Here is a 21,153-nt window from a genome sequence, read left to right on the forward strand (position 1 = left end):
AATCCCTTAAAACAATCATTTGTAACCATTCTGTGACAGATTTATTGACTACAATCTTCATTTAGAAATGCTAAACTAATGAGAATTCGCCGTTAGTTGTGATAATGGTGTATCATTTCAAGCTTGAACCATGTGTACTTATTTGGCCTCTTTTCAGAATAATAAATTATTTCTAACTCATTTCATTTCTTAAAAATGTCTGTATTATTTAGGTCGTAAATTGGATTATATGAATAGTATCCTGAGAATCCATCATCTAAAATACACTATGTGATTCTGAGCTATTTTAAAACTGAGTAACTTCAAACATTTTTCAGAAATTACATAAAGGGGTTGCAGGGTTTCTCTAGCTTCTAATTTACCTTTTTATTCTCATGCTTGATTGTTGTTCCATATTAAGGTTTATTTTCCTTCTAAAATAGCTCTGCACAAAGAGAGTCTACTGCTAAATACTACTGCAAGGAAATGTTTACACATGCAAATGATTTCTATTTAGAGAGCTCATGATTAAAACTTGAAAGAATGTGGCACTAGAAAGCATGTGAATAACCTTTCAAATATTTCACAATAGAACTGAGTATGGGATATTTATAATCTAGGATTACAGCTATAAGGGTGTGTTTGAATATGTGTTGTCTATATACTGCAAAGGACCTCCAAGTCAAACTTGTTTGTCTCATTTTGCTTTAATTTAGATAAATATGCTATTTTGTCATTATGAAACTGTAACGTCTCATGAGGTAGAAGGCCAGTATGCGAGAAGGATCTAGGGTTACATTTGCCTGCAACAGGTGAGCCGGGCAGTTTCTAAATATCCATCCTTAGACACAGAAAGGGCATCACAATTCTTGTGATGGGCCTTTTCAGTCTCACAGACATCTTTGAGTCTCAAAATATATTTCATTATTTCATCGTTTTAGTGTTCACAGAGCAAGCCGCTAACAATGTCAGAGGGGAAAGGTTTAATCTTGGCAGACATTATTTTTTCTGTTATGTCTGAGCCTGGGAAGATCTGCCCACGGCCTTGTTTTAAGGACTAACCTCCTGGGCTCATCACAGAGGTCCCCACAAGTTGTCATCTCCTTTAGGTGGAAATCATGTCTTGTAACTCTTTTGGGTGTCATCAGCACTCCTGCTTCTCTGTGTGTGACTCTGGAGACTGGCCTGGCTCCGGCCCTGGCCCTAAGGGGAACTAATGAACATGTCATGCATGTCTCGAGTTCTCTAGTCTCTGGCACAGCTGTGGCACTTTTCCCCCCTGCTGTGAGACACAGCATGCTGGCCATTTGTTGGCAAGTTCATATTTCACACTGCAGGGAATTGGAATGATTGAACAGACAGAAGAAGAGTTTTATTTGCAGTAGCCTACGTATCCCCAGACTCTGATTTGGCATAAAACATCTGCTTCATGATCTGCTTCAAGGCCAGTTCCTTTTCTCCAACAAAGGTTACGACTTCAGGCAAGCTGTGCTTCCACTGGCAGGAGGAAATTTGCCCGAAGACTTGATTTAGTCAGAATCAAAGCATCCTGCCACAGAATTTCTTTTTTCAATTATCTCCGAAGAGGCAGCCAGACTTTAAATGTATCAGGATAATAAATGTAATGAAATGAAGCAGACACTCCTCCCGCCATTGCTGGCAATGGGAGGTCCACATACAGTTGTATTTTCACATCCAGACACTGGTCACACACAGCTGTCCCTCTTTCCGCACATGTATCCTGGACATAGCACACTGTGAGCATGGCCCGTGGGTGTCTCTAGGCTCCTCAGCGTGGCAACGAAGTGCCTGCGTTGGCTTTACCTGTGGTGTTTATATCTTTCAGGTTACGAAAGCAAATTGGCATGATGTTGAAAGTAATTATTACTATTTTTCACTGTGAAGACACATCATATAGCCTTTGTTTCATGGAATGGTCCTAATTACTAATTATGTTTACTCGTGGATTTTGTTGTGCGTATTTTTTGTTCAAGACAGTACTCACTAGCCTGACAGACACATATACAAAATTAAATCCTGGCATTTTATTATCTAGAGCAATTAGATGCCATCCTCATAATGAGAAACATGACAGCTTCATCACTCTCCTCTATATTTTCATGTTGTTTTAATGCAGACATTTACCAGAACTGAATCCTGTCTCGCACACACACCCCCCCACATATTCCTAATTGAATATCTGCATATCTTCAAGGAGTCATGTGGGTAAAACCATATATTCATCTTCTATAGTTCTTAGGCCACTTTGGTTTAAGAGTGAGAACTGTTGCTTTTATGAAGTGCCTTTTTCTATAAAGTCAAAACCTCACAGCAGTGCACAGAAAACTGATGGTATAAAGGAGCTAAGTAGAGTCTTTAATAGAGAGAGCTGGGTTGTAAGTGTTTTTGTTCCTACGGAGCAGATAGATTTGGCTCCATCTGTTCCATATTCATAACAAAGGCGCACACTTACAGGAGGGCCAACTTCCCCAGAGCCGCCTGGTAATGATCTTTTCACCAGAATGAAAGCATCTGAACCCAGTGGCTTGGCCTGGCAGAAAGCAGCTCACAGGGTTGCCCTTCAGAATCCCGATTTCCTCGTAACTCAAGTTGAAATAAATTTTCCCAATATAGACTGAAAAATTTTCTTACCAATTTCTCATTTCCCCACAGCACTTCATAGTTGGGAAGCTCAAAATATACACATTTTACTTTCTCTGCCTGCAGGAAGAGATTGTAATTAGATAGTATGGGGAAAGTTTGCACTTGAAGAGTCTAAAAGGTATCACCGGGGAGAGGCTGTTCTTCAGACTTTTGTTTCTATTCAGACTTTTAATCTTTTGCAAACTGGGGTTAATGAATAAAAATATGAGTTATTCCAAATATGGAAAAACCCCTGTTGAGTTTTGTAATTAGCAAACTTCAAAAGCCAATTTCAACGGAGACCTCTTAGATTAAAAAGATAAGTTGACCCAAGAGTTTTCTTTCACTGAGAAGAGGAAAAATACAATGAAATCCCCCCCAAATGCCAAGGAATACAATAAATCTTATTTATATGACATGTATAGTCAGGGCAGAAACATAAATGTTTCCTTACCACTTAAATAGCACATTGGAATTAAACAATTGGCTTGAAACATAATAGCATATCATGGCTTATAGATAAATGACTTGTTTTTATATGTTAGCTTCACAACTTTCTTTAAAAACAAGCATATTTTGAGAGATGGTTGTCCTCTTCTTCACTCTGCAGACTTCAGATGCTAGAAGCTCCTGAAAATACACTATTGATTTATTTAATACACTTCATGTTAAAGTTATAATTGTAATTTATCAACCTATTATTATCCATCTTGCCTCCATCTGTGCATTATCTGCTTGCTAAACTAGGGTATCTGGCAAATCAAACAGTAAATAAATCTCGCCACAAGTTTGAAGCAGCAATAAAGTGGGTGAAGTTTTCATCTAGCTATCGGTGAGATTGCTCTGTGCTTTTGCAAGACGAAATATAAAAGTAATATTCATGGAGAGTGAAAAACATAGCGAATCAATGTCCAGATTTTTTAAAACATTGGCAACTTTGGCTAGTTTTTGTAATATATTTCTAGCTTGCTGAGTTTTCGGTTCATTCACTTATTCATTTTTTCAGAAATAGCTTTTGGGTGCCTACTTTGTGTCAAGCACTGTGTTAGGTTTCCGAAAGAGTTCCTGCTTTTGGAAGTTACAATTTAATCAGGAAATAGACAATAAGCCAACAAACAAATAAATCTATAACTGCCAACCCTACTAGGGGCCTGTAGAAAGCTGTATGTGGTGACAGAATGTGGGGAGAGCCTTCAGCTGGCTGGTCAGGGAAGGCTCCTCTGAAGAGGCAGTATCTGAGCTTTTCCTGAAAGGATCAAAGTGAAGCTTGGATACACAGGAGCGTGGCTTTGCCCATCGAATAGTTTAGTAAAAGGGTTATTTTAGATTAAAATTTTGATATTTGGCTCACCGGAGTTAACACATTTGAAAAATAATTCTTCCTGAAAATTTTAAATCTATGCTATTCAAATTAGCTTACACATCTTAATTCATATATAAGGCTAGCAAATATAAATATTTGGTTCCATTTTCAAAATTAGTATTTAACCATTTTACATTGAATTTAAAGGTTGAATGTGTTCTTTATCCTGTGGAAATATGTATCATTTAAACTGTTTCAGTTGTCTGAATGTAAAATATTCCCCAGTGCTCAAGTGATTCTTGTCATTATAATAAACTTAAAATATTATAAACCTTTAGTTCCCTTATATGTTCTGAAACTGTATGTAAAAGTAAGATTTCATTTTGTCACAAATCTGAATCAACTTTTCCCTCATATATTTGAAATTGGATTACATATCTCTCAACTGGTACAAAGACTGGCCAAAGGTTTCCTTTATTTTCAAAATATCGAAGTTCCACATACAGAGTTTTTTGTTTTTTGTTTTTGATTGTTTGTTTGTTTTTACCTTACAGGAGAAACACTGATTCTATGTTTTTGATTTTCTTAAAAATGCCTACCCTGCTGTAATTGAAGAATAGTTACATCCCTAACAGTTCAGAGGGTTACAGCCTCGTGTAAGGTACCTTACCTTGCTGATGCTCCTCAAATCTGTACGGAGCACCTGTCAGGAACAACACACTACCAGAACTGGCAGCCCACGGTTCCTGTTCTTGTAGAAGTATAGCTGTAGTAACTGGGAGAAGATGTAACAGCCAGCTCTAAAGCAGACAGCTTGGAGGATGTGCTGTGAGGGATTTAAGAGCAGAAGTTTTTAAGAACCCAGAAGAGTGGCATTGCACAGGAGAAAGGGGTCATATATGAAGTGGCCAAATTAAGCAGCAATTTTAAAAGACAAAAGAAAGGTCATGTGAGTTTTAAAAATCGTACTTTCTAGGACGTTCTGGGACATAATGACATTGGGATTAGCTGTTCATGTGTACTAAAGGAGAGAAAAGAGTGTGAGGTGTAAGGAAGGAAGTGAAGACTGGGATCAGATTAGGAAAGACCCTGGCTGCCGTGCTTAGGGCGATGGACAAGAATGCACAGCCATTAACTTTGTTGGAAATGGGCCTGCTCAGAGACAGTCAGAGTGAGGTGCAATACAGTCCCCGAGACTGGCCTTGATTGTATTCACTCTGTCAACACGAAACCACCATCATGGAAAGAGTTTTTGATGTGAAACAGAGTGTGCAATCCTGGTACCTAAATGACCCTAGCCAGAGGGAAAATATTCCTTTGTTCAGGCTTCTAGAGTTCTGTTAGGAGCCTGGAGCCCGAACCCATGCTGTTCCTGCCTGGATACTTGTACTCTTGCCGGAAATGATAGACACCCAGAAGAGCACAACCTCCTGGTTAAGGAAACAACCAAAAACAAATCATTGATTTGCATAGGTATTTACTTGAATATTGTGCAAAAGAATATTGAATAGCGGACTAAGAACCATCTGTGTAGAGCAGCACAGTGCTTGGGTACTGGTTAGTCTTGCAGTGTCCTAATTCTCCAAACACCATCAGTCTCGTCACACAGCCTCACACAAACATTTTCATCATCACCGTCACGATCCTCACTAACACAGTAGGGTGGAAACCAGCTTCTTAAATTTATAGAGCTGGGTATGGTATTGAGTGCCTATAGCCCCAGCTTCTCAGAAGGCTGAGGCAGCAGGATCCCTTGGGCCCACAAGTTCAAGGATAGCCTCGGTAACATCACAAGACTCCATCTCAGAAAAGAAAAGAAAAAAGCTAAACTAAAATTAAGGCTACATTAATTTTAAGAGAAAATTAAGGTTTTCCCCTCTGGTTTTCTACATGACATTATAAATAACGCTTTCTCACCATTACCCATGCCTGTCCTCTCCCTCGCTTACATATTTGAACTCAGATCCAGAGACCCAAGAAGCCTCAGCTGGGCCTTGATTTTGAGAAGTCCCAGTGCACAGGGGGAAAAAGGCATAAAGCAGATGATATCAATCTGCAGAGCAGTGAGATAATATTCTCGATCTGTGGGGATCCATCACCTGAGATTCCTAGTGCACTGTAAAATTTTACAGCCCCTCTGAAGTAGGTCATACTTAAAATTTGTTTTGAGATGGGGAGGCTCCTGGGGAAACTGAGTTGTAGGCGAGTTAAGCAGCTGGCTGAAAGCCACAGGACAAGTCAGAATGGTTGAGTCGAGGAGGCAGTGTGGTGCATCTTTATACTTGCCCTCTATCCACCAAACCAAGTGATTTCCAAGGAGGAAGTTAAGGATGAAAGGGGTTATGAAAGGCTCAAAGAAATATTAACATTTTTCTAGGAGCCTCTTTGAATTATATTAGCTTGGTGATTTATTAGTAATTTACTGTCACGCTACATTAGTGTTGTACGAGAACAACCTCGTTTCTGTTATTACAGTACAACTGAAAACGGGGGGGAATCTGGCTTTCGTTGGTGGCCGTTCACAGCCACTCTGATGGCATAAGACACATAGTGGTACAAGAAGCCTGCAGAGCGGGAATCTTATAAATCGTCCCTCTTGTGGAATTCCAGAACTTCGACCTGTCATCTGAACTTTTGTTCTTGTCATTACCTTTATTGTAATAAATTTATTGTAATTTCTCACTGAAGAATTTTTCTAGTTGAATAGTTCTGCTTGTCATTTTTTAAAATTGTATAATATTTCTCTGCTTCATATAATACCTCTCTGAACCCGGTTCACCAAAATCACCACAAGCAAGAAGAAAAGAACCATCTGACCCTCTGGTATTAGAAGCCTTGGACAACTAATGTGTTTACAGCAAGGCCAGGACTTGGAGAGTAACAGAAGGCTAGTTGACCATAAGAAACTCATTTTTTTTTTTTTCTAAATGAAGTTGCTCAGGAATTCTTTTTAGCTCTAAAATATTTAACGATAAAATGAATATTTGTTCATGTTCAGGGCTTTTAAAAAATTAAAGTGATATCTAAATGTTATCTTGCTTTCTGTGGCTGTATAGGTGAGTTAGATTTTCTCATTCACTGAAGAAAGAAGTAAAGTCTAGATTTTCACTCAGACTTATTAAAACTGCCTTGTTTTCCTTAGCAAGAATTAGAAATGTTTCCTATCAGGGGCATTTTTAAATTGTTTTCCAGAATATGGGTTATATTTTGCTCATAACTCAGTGCTGTCAAAGACATATCATACCTCTTTTCAGTGGAGACAGGCTGATTGTCACTGAGCTTTTAAAAGCCAGTAAAAGTTTGCTCATACTTCAAATAAATGTGTACTTAACCATGATGATGTCCTATTTGTTTATTCTCAGTAATCAGTGGAAAGAAACTTGTCCTCAACCATTTATTTGAAGTTACTGAGAAAAAGTAATTGATTTGCTGAGACTGAGCTGCTGGAATTTAAATAATACTTAAGTTTGAATTTGCAGTGAGAACGTTGCCTGAGGGGGCGAAGAGGTGGGGGGAGCAATGGGTGGGATCAGTCGTACCTTCCAATTTTTCTTTTGTCTGAAGTTGCCCAGCTGGAATTCATTTTACCTCCCTTGCCCTGAGTTTTTACTCTAATTATTTGTTCCCTGTTACAGTCCCCTGGTGTTGAAACCAAGTTTTTACTTGAAGAGTGAGTTTTCCTCCCTTCTGGGTTTATTGTGGGAAACACATCCCTCTCCCTTTCTACTTTTTTTTTTTTTTTTAAGATTCCCCCATCCAGAGCCATATCAAAGTATCTAATATTTACATGGTATTTTTAATTTCTCCAAGGCCTCTGTACTTGGTCACCTTTCCAATTTTTACATCTGGGGCCTTGACCTTGACCTGCTGGTGATTTAAGTCTTGTAATACTGCAAGCTACAAGAGGTGAAATGTGTTGGCAAATTTAGCTAGCTCCTGTGGTTACTCTTGGGACGTGAGCTCTGTAGATTGAGAATTTGAGGGATCAAAGCATGGCTTTTGGGCTGGGGTGTGCCTCAGTGGTAGAGCACTTGCCTAACATGTGCAAGACCCTTGATTTGATCCCTAACACCACACACGCAAAAACGTGAATTTCCAAACTGAGTCAGTAGAATGGCACAATGTATTCCATCGTAACAGGTGATCTTGTTCTTAATTTGGAAATTAGCCAGTTGCACACTGTTGCTGGGGTAGTCTTCCCTAAAAGGCCTAACTTTTGTTTCCAGATTTTTTCTGTGTGTCTGGTAACCATTTTCTAAGAAGCCCATATGGCTTTGGTTAATCTCTGTCCTATTCCCACCACTTCTGTTCCCCACCCTTCACTTATATGCACAAAATGGATTTTATTGATTCATTAAATTCTAAAAGACATTTCCATTACTACTCTGTATTTAAATAGCTTTATTTTTTCAGCATTTATTGTGAGAGGAATATTAATGCTTAATTCTTCCTTCACCTACCTTATTTGCATATATTTGTGTTGTATGTTACACTGCAGGCAAAACCTACAGGGGAAAAATTGAGCCCTGCTAACAACTAATAACCTATCTTCTCTTTTGACTTGCTCAAATTGAGAAATATTGCCTGTGGCAAACATAATGGAAAACTGCATTTTTAATGCTCACATACACACTCATTTCTTTAAAAAGAAGAAAGTGGCTGACTGTTCTTAAAAATAAAACTTCCCAAAGTACCCAGATTGACATGGGACACAAAAAGAAGGATCTAGGTCTTTCGAATTAAGTTTTGAGGCTAAATAAGGTTAGGCAGAAATGTTAAAGTTGACTAATGAGCACAGTATTGAACCTAAAAATGTGAAAGAAATACTAGAGTCTTGTCCCTCTCCTGTCAGAGTTTTGGTTCTTCATGAAGATGAATGCTTGGTCTTTTGATTATGCAGGAATTTCTGAGTTGCTTGAAGTCTCATAGTATTTATGCTTAATTTGATGGCCTATGTAAAATAATTGGTAAGTTTTTTTTTTATTGTTAATGAGAGAAATTTTCACTTATTTTAAAATCCTTTCATTTCAAGCACTTTCCTTTGCATTCTATTTCTCGAAAAGGCATTCAGTCTTCTGATTTAAGTTACATTTTGTATCAAAATCATTTAGGTTCACCTAGCAATTCAGAGTTAAAGTGAGACATCATGCTAATTACAAGGAACAGCACAGGTTGACTACGTTAGCAAAAACTAGCTAAGATGCATGAGAAGGAAAATGAAAAACAGTTTTTACATGCGAGAGTGAGAACAAATAGATGTGTCTTGTAGTATGTCTTCAACATCAGTTTATAATTACCTCTCTTCAAGGCATATTTTCGGTGGACTTGTAACGGTAGCTTGAAATATCAACTAGAAAAGGATCCAGTTGTTCGGGCCCGGCAACAGAATGGGGAGGGGGCAGCTCTGAGAGACCAGGGCAGAGCTGCCCTGTTTTACTTAATCCTTCAGCATTATCCCAGTCAGCCCTGGGAAGCCTGTGATTGTAGAGATGTGTTTGTTTATTGCCCTGTATCCATTAACTCTTGCAAATTACTCCAAGAGTTTGTGGCCAACACAACATTATTTCAGAATTTGTGTGACACAGGAATCTAGGTTAAGCTTAGCAGGGTACTTTGGATCTCTTACGAGGCAACGGTCATCTCAAAGCTCAGCTGAGAAGGATTCACTTTCTAACTTGCTCAGGCACAGGTTTCTTGATACTCTTGGCTGGAAGTCTCCCTTGGTTCCTTGCTACTTGGGCTTCTCTATTAAGTGTCTCACAATAAAAGGGAGCTTATTAGCAGGAAGGAGGTCTTGGGCTTTTGCAACATAATCCCAGAAGTGACACATCATAACTTTTGCTGTATTCTACTCATTAGAAGGAATTTAGCAAGTTCAGTCCACTCTCAGGAAGAGGGGATTACAGAAAACCCTGCATACAGGAGATGGGGATCATTGAAAACCGGGTCAGAAGCTGCTCTAATGAGCATGATGCTCGTGCTCTCTTGCTGTGTCTGAGTGATGAGACATGTAGTGAACTGTGGTTTGGCTGCAGTGCTAAGCATAGCTTTCAGCAAGACTAATTTGGGGGCATTGAATATGATCCCCCTTATGTACCACACTGGCTAAGTGTTGAGCTGAGCTCCTAAACCCCAGAAGATCAAAGGAACCAGTCTTCAGGAAGGGCCTGTCGGCCCCTCTCTGAGGTCATGGAACAGAGTGAAGATAAGGGACCCTCATGGCCTTATTAGCATGGTGTGCTAAACACAGGGGCCAGAAGTCCCCCATCTTGTATTTCACTATGTGTCGCAAGGTTTTAATTGGTACTTTACAGCTTATTAGCGAGAAGGGACACTATGCATTGATGTATTAAGTTGCTATTAATAATGGAACGTCTTTACAGCTTATTAGCGAGAAGGGACACTATGCATTGATGTATTAAGTTGCTATTAAGATAATGGAACGGGAGGTTTTGCGTGTGTTAATGGTCCCCCTGTCCCCACTTCCAATTTCCTGAGTCCTATTGTAGATTTTTACCAGTGAAGTGAGGAAAGGAATATGGATTTAGAAGTTGTGGCAACTGATGGCGAGTTTTCTTTTAATTTTTAAAATTCTATTGGAAAATCCATTTATCTTTCCAGGAAGAATTCAGGCCTAGGTTTTCACTGCCCGTTGTGGGTTAGCACCTCTTTTTGGTTGCCACATCTGTATTTGGGGATGTAGACATGAAGTATTCTAATTCTTTTGTTCTAGTTGCGCTGCTCCCAGAGGCCCGGTGAAGCCTCCGTTGAGTCCCTTCGATCAGTGCGCCCCTGGCAGCTTCACACTCCAGACAGCGCCAGCCCTCCCTGTGCGCCTGCGCTAGTTCTTCACGCAAACGTCAGTTCTCACACGGAGGAGCTGGGTGTCCTCACCTGTGTTTCTGTTTGTGTCCCCACTGGAAAAAGCACAACACACAGCGTGATCAGTAGATCTTAGGTAGCTTAGCGTCCATGGCATCCAGTAAGAAAGCTGGCACACGGTTTATGTTTAAAATATTGGAAATCATGCCTGAAGGTGCAGTAATATATATGTCATTTTTGGTATTTATTAACTATCAGTTTTCAATGTTGATGATTAATTTGCTAAGGAAGGTAGTGTAAGATTTTATTTATAACACACATATTAATTTATTATTAAAAATAATGCTGGTTATTATAAAGTGATATTTCTCTAGAATCATAAAAGGATTGATATTACTTCCTTTTAACAGAAGTCAGGCATATTTTAAGTTTTTATTCCCTTCTATCCTTTGCTTCTTCGTTTGGTTATAAAAGATCATGAGAGAATTTTCTTTCTATATTTGTAGGAATATTACATGTTTCATTTCCTCTCATTGTGGTGTATGTGTGTGTGTGTGTATGTGTGTGTGTGTGTGTTCAAACAGGGTCTCACTATGTAGTTCAAACTGGCCTTGAACTCATTATGTGCCCTAGACTGGCCTCACACTTGTGGAGATCTTTCTGCCTCAGCCTCCCAAATGCTGGCAATACAGGCATGTGCCACCATGCCCAGCTCATTATTTTGTATTTTTAATACTCAGTCCTCTGCCTTTGGTATACTTGTGAATAGTCAAGAACTTTTGTATTACCTTATATTTTCAAGTATGACTAATATTAGATGGCTGTGTTTTAAGTGGTATAGAGGCACCCTACATCTGTCAGCCAAGGACTGTAAGGTGAAGAAACCTTGAATTTAATGTGGAACAAAGTTATATTCTCCCTTTTAAAACTATTTATAAGAAATAGAGCTTTGCTGGTATAGTGAAAAAAATTGTTGTCCTTTTTCTGGTTTTATTTTTGTATTTCAATATGGCAAATAAGACAGAGCCCAATTTTTACTAAACTAGCAAAGCCTACCACTCAGCGTGGCTCTTCGAGTTGGGAATTCACTCTGTGAGCTCAGGCCAGAAGCTGTGGAGCCAACCAGCGTCATTTGGTCTGTACCTGCCTTGGCAAGTCACGTTGTATTTTAATGTTCTCTGTCCATCGGATCTAGGTGGTAACAAAGTATCACAAAGCATGAATCATGCCCTCTTAGTTTCAGCTTTTCTGATCAGAGGAGATGAATCTGTAATAGGGGAAGAGAGGTTTCTATTTTATACAAACAGATTTGGTATTTTTAATTCACACAAGAACGTAGCTAATCTAGTAGCTAAGGCTGCAATCTCTCCCTGTGAGCTGAGAAGAATGATAATATTTTTCTGTGTGGATTATCACTTACCACTGTTTAGTTATTCCAATAGACTCTACAATAGTTTTTAAGTCTTGGATTTATTTCTTTTTAATAAAAAATCAGAGCTATTTTAAATCCAGAAAGCTTCTCGCTAAAACAATTAAACATTTGATCCCACTTTGAGCCTGTTTCCCTTGTGGTATCATGTGTAAAATCAGTTATTTGCATGTGGCAAATCAAATTCACAGGGCTTGAAGTGAGTTCATCTCAGCTCAGAAATCTATAGAATGGCTGTGCGAATAGCGTGTCACTCTTCCACACCACTTCGTATGAAAAAGACAGACACTCTTAAGAACCCATGATTTCCTGACGAATTGGAATCACCTACATGTGCTGCATTTGTGACAGGCACATTTGCAGTTGGGGGCCACAGGAAGGACACCATTTCCTGGATCAAACCACAGAGTGCAAATATTGTGCCCTAAATAACACACTAGTTACTGTAAATGTCAGCAGAGGGAGTTTTTCTGACTTTGATTTAATGAAAGCCTATTGCAAAGCCAGCTGTTAGCACTTCTTAACTGCTTGTCAGAGGGGCCAGGGGAGATGGAAAGGCCCAAAAACATCTTTTCTCTTACTTTTGCCTTAAAATTAAGAGTTTCAACAGGTGTTAGATAATGACACCGGGGGTCCTTTAGTGCTTGACTTCTTTTAGACGGTGAATTTATAAGCTGTCCTCCAGGACAGATCTGTAGGTACATAAGGACACTCGTGTAGAATGAAGGTGCAGTTTGCATGTTGAATTCTCGCACTTGCAAAGTAAGCATTTTTTGTTTCTGGGTTCCTCATGCAAAATAGCACAAAAATAAAAGAGAGAAGGCACACAAAATGCTGGTTTTCTCTCTGTCACTTCGGTTATTACCAAACTAATTTTAAGCCATGTGTGCTTTGACTGATGTCATCTGCTTTTTTCTGAACAAAGAAACCACTTGAAGCAAACACACAAGCAGAAAAAGCATGCAGTTCTTGTTTCTGTAATTTTTGTCATTTCTAGAATGCATTAGTAAACACATGTGGTTAGTAAGGGCCTTACCACCCTTTGAAATCCCTTTGACATTATGCTGTGAGGATGGAAGGGAGATAATCTTTCAGACGTAGGGAAAGTTTACAATCTTATTATTTTGAAGAGGAGAAGAAAGTTTCTTCCTCGAATAATTTATAACTTGAAACATGTTGTCATGTTTTGGTAAGCCCACTTTATTAATTCCATCCTTCTCTGTGGCAAATTAAAAAAAAATAAATGTGCCATTGCAACATAATACTTTCTCAATAGCATATTGTACCTATAACAGCATGATGGAAGTCACTGGGCTTGGTTCAGTCAGATGGAAAGTGGAGCCAAGTTCTGAGTAAAACCTCTAATTGAATTACACGAGGAGCACTGACAGACAAGCTTTTGGGACGGGCGAAGCTCTGCTTTCCCCAGCAGAGATAGGTCATGTTTAAGTCAGCCTTGCCTTGCAGCTGTGTGTCACCGGTTTTGCCAGCACTTTCACCCGGTCTTTCGTGGGCCCCTTATCCTGCAGTGGAGGAGGAGCAGCTCATAAAGCAGAGGGCTCAAGCGTTATCCTACTGATTTAGAGAAAATTGATGACAGATCAAGTTAAATGGAAGCACCTTTGAAATAAAAGTCCAAAGTATTTTTCCCCAGATTACCCACATTCTTGCATACTTCTCTGCTGTTGTGAAAGGAGAAGACAGGGAGATGAAAGGAGCCCTATCCTTAGCAGTTAAATCAGTCCAACTAACTGGTGTTGTTAGTTTATCTTCTGACAAGAATTAAGTCAGGTACCTATTGGCCATGAAAGAGTGTACCGCAGACCATTTGCATGTGAACCTAAGAGTAATTGGTTGTCGTTCTCTCCTTTCTCTCGTCCTCTCTCTGCCTTCTCCACAGCCTCTGCAATCCCAGATAATGGAAGAAGGTCCTGCCTAAAGCTCAAAGTCTTTGTGAGACCAACAAGTAAGTTCACTAGAATGGGCCTCAGAGGGTGCCTTCACTGCGCATGCTTGATCGTGTGGTCTGGTTCAGAGCGGTAAAACTTTTTTTTTTTACTGTTAAATTTTGTGTGGTATCTGTTTTGTATATCAACATCCATGTTTTAGTTTTCATCGTATTTTTTCTCATCATTCTTCATGATGCTTTTATTTAAGTACACAGCAGTTGCTAACTTGTTGTTTCTTAGCTTGTTGTACGTGAACAGCAAATGGGAACGATATTGGCATTTGGATACATGCCACTGACTGTAAAAAAAAATCTCTCCATAAATAAAAGAAAAACTAGAGAGAAAGAAAAGAGAAAGAAATGGGAGTTTAAGGGTGTCTTCACTAACATATTTGGCTGTTATCTCTATTTTTGTTATAGATAGCTGTATGAAAACTATAGGTGTTCATGATCGTGTTTTCGATGTTAACGACAAAGTAGAAAATTCATTAGAACCAGCAGGTTAGTATGCTTAGAGAATCTCTTTTAACAAATGCATCTATCTCTCTGGTGCTTCAGTACTTTTTTTCCTTTCTTCTTCTCTGCACGTTTGCATGCTATAGTTGTTCTGCATTTGTCCATTGCTAGCAGTGCTAATATTACTTATATTCTACCTCATTCTTCTGGTATCTTTGTGTAATGCATGTTAGGTAAAATATAACTTTTCTTTTTCGGACATGGGTTTCATTTAATGCAGTATCCTAATGTCGAAGCCCCATCAGAATGCTAAAATCTCACTGCCTTTTACCATATCCTCAGAGCATGCTGGTGAATCACTGAATCATAAAAGATCTGTTTTCATATAAGAAAGAAAACATTTCTGTTGTTTATGTTTCAAAAATTTTCTTTTTTCTGATAGCCAGTTCTGTGGATGAAAGTAGTAAGACTGTTGCACAAAATAGTGGCTAATCCAACATACTTAATTTTCCCTACGAATTTACACATATCATGGAACTTAAGTAAACAGCTTTATTTTATTTCAATATTTTTGTGCTGTTGTCAATAGCAATTGGTCCGAAGAAGAATAAACATATTGCCACAAGTTCCCACACCCGTTGCTCACACCCAGGTAGACGGTAGCTTATTGAGACAAATGTGATTCCTGAGGCAAAATAAATTTTAAGAATAAATACTTTTTTGTACTATTCACTTCACATGCCCAAATTTTCCCGTTCCTGTGAGAAAAAATAAAGCCCACACGAGGACTCATGTAAGCATATTGTGGGTAATAACTTATAAGCTATCCGTTTGGCTATAAATTCAGTCCGACCATTCCGTGCAACTAGACCTGTCGTGAGGGAGGAAACCTTCTTTCCACCCACTGCTGGTGGACGGGTGTGCCTGGGAGATTCTGTGTGTGCCCCTCCTGTGTGGTGTCTTTTTCCACCTACCTGCTCGAGATCTTCATGGCTTTTCTTAATTATCTCAAAGCTTAAAGAAAGTAAAATTATTTTCTCTTCATACCAAGATTTGAGTCCCCTTCCTTATATAAAGATCCCCCCCCTTTGGGGGTCTTTTTGTGTGCAGTAGGACTTCTCTTTCTTACAGTCCTAGAAATTAAAGGGATTGGAGGTCCACTTTATCCTGAGTGTTTTTAGGGGGATAACAGTCGTGGAGCCTTAGAGAAATGTCCCCTGAGTATGCTGTGCCTCAGGACGTACAATAGCTTTCATTTGTAACTGACAGGAAGAGTTGGGTTTTTTCCCCCCAAGCATTCTCTGTCTTTCTAAGGCAGGCATCTCACCCAGAGCACAAATGAGAGCCTTAGAGGTTCCCCAGGGATCAGCTAGCCTCTTTAGAAAGTTGCAAGGAATGAGTGCTGACAGGGAGACATTTTTATCTTGTCCTGGAAATCTGGGAGCTTTACTGTGGCCTTTCAAAGGACCAGACTCCTCCCAAGCTTGTGGACATAGGCTATCATTGACACTAAAAGTCCAGCAGGATCTCTTTTAAGGACTATGGAGTCTACAGTCTTCCTGCTGTAACTGAGGAGAATCGCCTTGGCCACACAGCCAGTTAGATGTATCCAAGTTTAATGTCCGTAACTTGTGGCTCCCATTCCAGTACTATTATAAAAGTGCTGGTTCTTCTTTTGCTTCTTTTGTTTTTTTTCCATTTCTCGAAGTAAAGGCAAATAGAACAAGTACTGGCTTTGTCGATAAGTCACAAATAGAATGATCAACAGAGTTCGGTGTGTTACAAATAAAACATGCCCCCAAGATTATGATTTTGTGATACATGTGTAGAATGAAGGTATATCTTTCCTACAATCCTTTTTCCAGGTAAACTTTATTGTCTATCTAGAGGGCAAGAGGTTGTTTAAAAACAACAGATCGCATGTTTTTATTTTTTATTTTTTTCCAGGACTGAAGGCACATTAGGAAAATTATCTTTAAATTCAACTAATGATAAAATGCAAGATAGTAAGACTTTCATATATAGCATATGTCATTATCTTTTGGGTAACCACCTCTTTTTTCCTCAATATTTAATATTCACACTTCCCCCAAATCTATGAATATATAACTGGTAGGAGTTTTGCAAACTATCGCAGGATTTACTTGAGTGTGTGCATGCGCGTATGTGCGCACATGTGTGCACGCATGTGCTGGATGATAGAGCACAGGTGAACATGCAGGAAGAGCTCTTTGAGTCCGTCATGGCTATTTTTCAGTATTTTCTGGTGAACAACTTTATTAAAAGAGCGAGACAAGGTTAAGTCACAATGGCAGTGTGAATACAATAACAAATTTGAGTAATTCACTTTATTCTTTGGAAAATTCAGTCCAACCTGAAGTTCTTCAAGTGTGAATATTTATCTTTACCCACTCTGAGGAGAGGTGGACTGTGAACCCACCGAGCCTGAAAGGATCCCACTGCATGTTCTCGGCAATATGTACTAATTCACCTGTCTTTGGAATGTATTTGTCTTTTTGTTTGCTTGCCTACTCTGCCTGCCAGTTTCCTATCATCAGGGATGCAGGATGATCTCAGGGCAGACATATGCCACATCACATGCTCCAAAATCTTGCTGGTGTTCTCTCAGTTAACAGTGAAACCCCCATGTGGCAGAATCCTGTAGCCAGGAGACAAGAATTGATTTGGCTTCTGAAGAGGAACATTTTCTTCTTCCAATCCATGTTCACTGTTACAAGTGTTAGAAATCCTCTCATATTTAGGTGTAATTGCCATTGGAACAGATGTTGCTTAGGAATTCTGCCTTGGAATTTTGATAGTGCACAGATTTACCCAGTTGATAGCCACTTCCTCATTTCAATTTTGGGGGTCATAGAATCTCTCATCATTGAGGCTCTGATTTAATCAAAGGATGCTTCCTAAAATACTAATTGGAGAGCATCATGTTACAAGAACAAGAGAAGAGTCATAATGCCCTGATGTGTGGCCTGGCTTTTCTCTGTGGGGAACATGATTGTATATATTCATTTATTGCTCAGGAAAGAGCTAATTCTAGAGATGGCCAATAAAAGGCACAGTCAGCCTCACGCTTCACTTAGATGAAAAATGAAAGCCTTCTGCTCAGTTATTCTGCAAGGTCCTTTAACTATGTCTGGAGATGAGTGAACTGAGAGTAATGGCTCTGGCTCACAGAACACCAGGAGGGGAGCAGAAGCTGTAGAAGTGTCCCCATTCATGCTTAAGCTGAGTAACTCAGTTCTGTTTGGCTACCTTTTAGCAGTACACCTCCCTACACAAGAAGGATTGTACAATGTGATAGTAAGAATAAGGTAGACAAGAACCCAATACATGATGCAATTTCAGTTGTCTGAGACAAGAACCCAATACATGATGCAATTTCAGTTGTCTGAGTGACGTTTCAAAATGAATTCTGAAATCCTCTGAGTTTATGGTTCTTTCTCAGTTAAGCCTGAAGTACTCCACTGTTTTGACTGACACCACTTTGGTGCTCTTAAGAAAGTGATTTGGATTTTAATTTCAGAGTTATTCAGGGCCTTTGCTTCTACCTCCTGTTAACTACAGATTTATTAATACCATGGCAAGGCTAAAAAAGAACAGAGAAAAAGGGAGAGTCTACAAGTACTTGGCTACATTTTGCAGGGTTTAATATATTTCTCTGTGAATCACTCATCTTCCCATTCTTGCTTCCTAACCTCTTCTAGTCTCCTAAGCTAAAACCACTCCAAATAGGCTTGCTGAGGTCCAGCAAAGGCAAGCAAATCAGACAAAGGGGTGCAGCAGCTTCTATATGAGGATGGGCTAAAATGATAAGAATACTCATGGCCAGGGCAAGATATGCCATACTGAGAAGACATATTTCTTAGTTCACATGGGGAGTGACTGTGATGGACAGAAATATCTCAAATGAGCATGTCTGAAGCAGGAGCCAGCCAGTCAGCCCCCAAAGAGGTCATTTAAGACAAATAATAGGGACTGTGGCTCTACCCTGTTATGACATGTTATGTGGTAGAAAAATATAAATGAGTTTAAAATAATGGGTAGTTCATCCACGGAGAGGCTCAATGTAGGTCATTCAGGGATATTTAGAGATTGTCTTGTGAGATCTACATAACAGAGCAGCCACTAGAATCTCACTTACCACCATCCTCTCGGATTGACCACGGAGTGAGTCGCAGGTGGCAAGTGCTGAGCTCCTACAGGAAGTTCCCTTGTTGCTGGATAAAATCTGCGCAGAGGCTGCTGTTGTCCTCAGGATGGCCTGGCATTCAGGGGCTGCTTGGTGTGGAAGCACAAGTGGGAGGAAGGTGGCCAGGTGGAAGGGAGAAGATGGGCTACACTAGAGAATAGCATGGATCCTGGGCACGCCTCCATCTGTCTCTGGGAACTAATTACTGCAAAGTTCCCATTTCGAAGTTAAGCCTGTTAATCATGCAGATCAGGGAGGCTATCCAAAGTCAGAGGCAGTCTTGTAGAACACTTTATAGCTAAATAAAAGAAGCTTAACTCACTTAATCCATTTTATTTAGAGGAAAATTTGCATCCATGCTGATAATTTATGTGCCAAGTTTCAGCCTGATAAAAATAAAAATAGTCAAGTTCAAGTAATTTAATCCTGGAGATACAGGGCCTGTAATAGAAATAGCACCATAATTGATTTCTAATTGTAGCCACACCAGTGGGTACTAGTTTATTGAAGTTTCCTGGGCATTATACGTAGTTTATTTAAAATGCTCTTGTTTTGGCATTTAACTTTTCATATTTGAAAATTCATCTAGGAATCCAACCAACCAACTCTAATCCTATGAAATGGCTTAAAAGAGGAAAATGAGCAACCCTTTCTGGTTAACCACTAATATACCGACATAACTGCCTCCTTTCCCTATGTCCTGCAACACGTACTTTCTTTCCTGTGCATCTGAGACTTAACAGGCACATTCAGCATCTCATGTTCGTGCAAGGTGTATCTGACTGCTAGCAAACTGAAGTAGTTCATGTTGCAAAGGCTATAGTGTATGCACTATCCCCCTGCCCTCCATTTTAAAGGAAAGTACTAATACTGCCATGAAAGTCCAATTTTCTCTGCCTCTCTTTTGTTTGCTGTAAATAATGAGTGATTATGCAGACATGAAAGTCAATGGTGGCACAAGGTTCATTACCCTACTTTGCAGAGGGTGGCGAGGTCTGTTAACAGCAGGCTGCTGCGAGAGAGTTATTAAGGATGTGAAATCTCATTGGAATGTGTGCTTTCTATTTGAACAGATGACACCGTACATGAGTCAGCCGAGCCATCCCGCGGCGAGAACGCGGCACAAACACCAAGGATACCCAGCCGCCTTCTGGCGATCCTACTGTTCCTCCTGGCGATGCTTTTGACATTATAGCACAGTCTCCTCCCGTCACCTGTCACAGAGAACATCAGGGTCTTGGAACACCAGAGATCCACCTAACTGCTCATCCTAAGAAGGGACTTGTTATTGGGTTTTGGCAGATGTCAGATATTTGTTTTCTTTCCTTCAGCCCAAATTCTAAGCAACAGCTAGGGGTTGGGAGGCTAAACTAGTTGCTGCCTCCATTCCCCCACCCCACCCCCAGTCCTTGCCCTCGACTTCTCTCACCCCCTCCACATTAAATGGACTCCAGATGAAAATGCCAAATTGTCGTAGTGACACCAGTGGTTCGCCAGCTCCTGTGCATTCTCCTGTAAGAGCTCACCTCCGTTAGTGCACCGGGTTGGCGGGATACGGACAAGGAAGAATAGTGGCAGATGCCGCCCGTGATGGCCAGGCCCGGGGGGTTCCCGCTCCTATACAATATTTCTGCCTTCTCATTCAGGACTGTAAGATGATCGTGCAGGGCATCGTGTCACCATGTCAGGTCCAGAGGGGAGGTATTAAAAATAGATATAATAGTACACCATTTCCTCTAGGAGTGTATAAATGAACAGGCTTCTAAAAGGTTGAGACACTGGGATTTTTTAATATGACTGTCTTAAAACATTCTTGACAGCAAAACTTGTGCTCTGTAAAAGAAACCTTTTTTTTTTTCTTTCTTTCTTTCCAGGAGGTGGCTTGGGTGCAGGAATGCTAACCCAGAGCTAGTGTAAAAACAGAGAAAACTCTATGTTTGGTGGGGTGTGTATGTGTGAGTGCCTCTAGTTCTTTTGGTGACTGGGCAGTGGACACCAGATTTTTTTTCTTTGAATACAGATCACCATGGTGCTACAACTTTTTTTTTTTTTTTTTAGCTCAAAGAGGCATTTTTATGAATAAAGTGACCTTCCCCAAGGCTGACAAGCCAGGGTTGATGAGTGCAGAGTGAAATAGCTTTGGCTGCTCCTCTGGGGGACAGTGTGTACCAAGGAAAGGAAGTCAGTGGCCAGAGGAGATGTGACTGGGCTTTGCTGGAGCGCCAGTGTGCTGTGGCCTTTCCCCGACTCCCACCCCAGTGCCCACGTTTTGCTCCGCAGGGGACTCAGACACAAACCCCTGTCACCAGGAGAGTCAGTCAGCACTACTTGGGAGGGCTAAAGGGAAATTTGGAATAAAAATTCCA

At 40.0% G+C, this 21,153-nt stretch overlaps 1 protein-coding gene across 3 annotated transcripts in view; it reads left to right on the top strand.

Moving 5' to 3' along the window:
* Positions 1-20,837, top strand: part of Efna5 (ephrin A5) — a 272,339-nt gene extending 251,502 nt beyond the window's left edge. For 2 of the 3 annotated variants that reach the window (XM_010608596.1, XM_010608614.1), the window contains exons 3-5: positions 14,077-14,142; positions 14,545-14,625; positions 19,861-20,837. In XM_010608596.1, the coding sequence (XP_010606898.1) occupies positions 14,077-14,142; positions 14,545-14,625; positions 19,861-19,982 (269 nt within the window). In that variant the 3' untranslated portion in view covers positions 19,983-20,837. The remainder of the gene's footprint in view (positions 1-14,076; positions 14,143-14,544; positions 14,626-19,860) is intronic. The other variant, XM_010608604.1, reaches the window with a different exon arrangement.
* The last annotated feature ends 316 nt before the right edge of the window (positions 20,838-21,153 follow it).

The sequence above is a fragment of the Fukomys damarensis genome, unplaced genomic scaffold, assembly GCF_012274545.1.
Source record: "Fukomys damarensis isolate Sample0158 unplaced genomic scaffold, DMR_v1.0_HiC HiC_scaffold_3, whole genome shotgun sequence".
Lineage (NCBI taxonomy): Eukaryota > Metazoa > Chordata > Mammalia > Rodentia > Bathyergidae > Fukomys > Fukomys damarensis.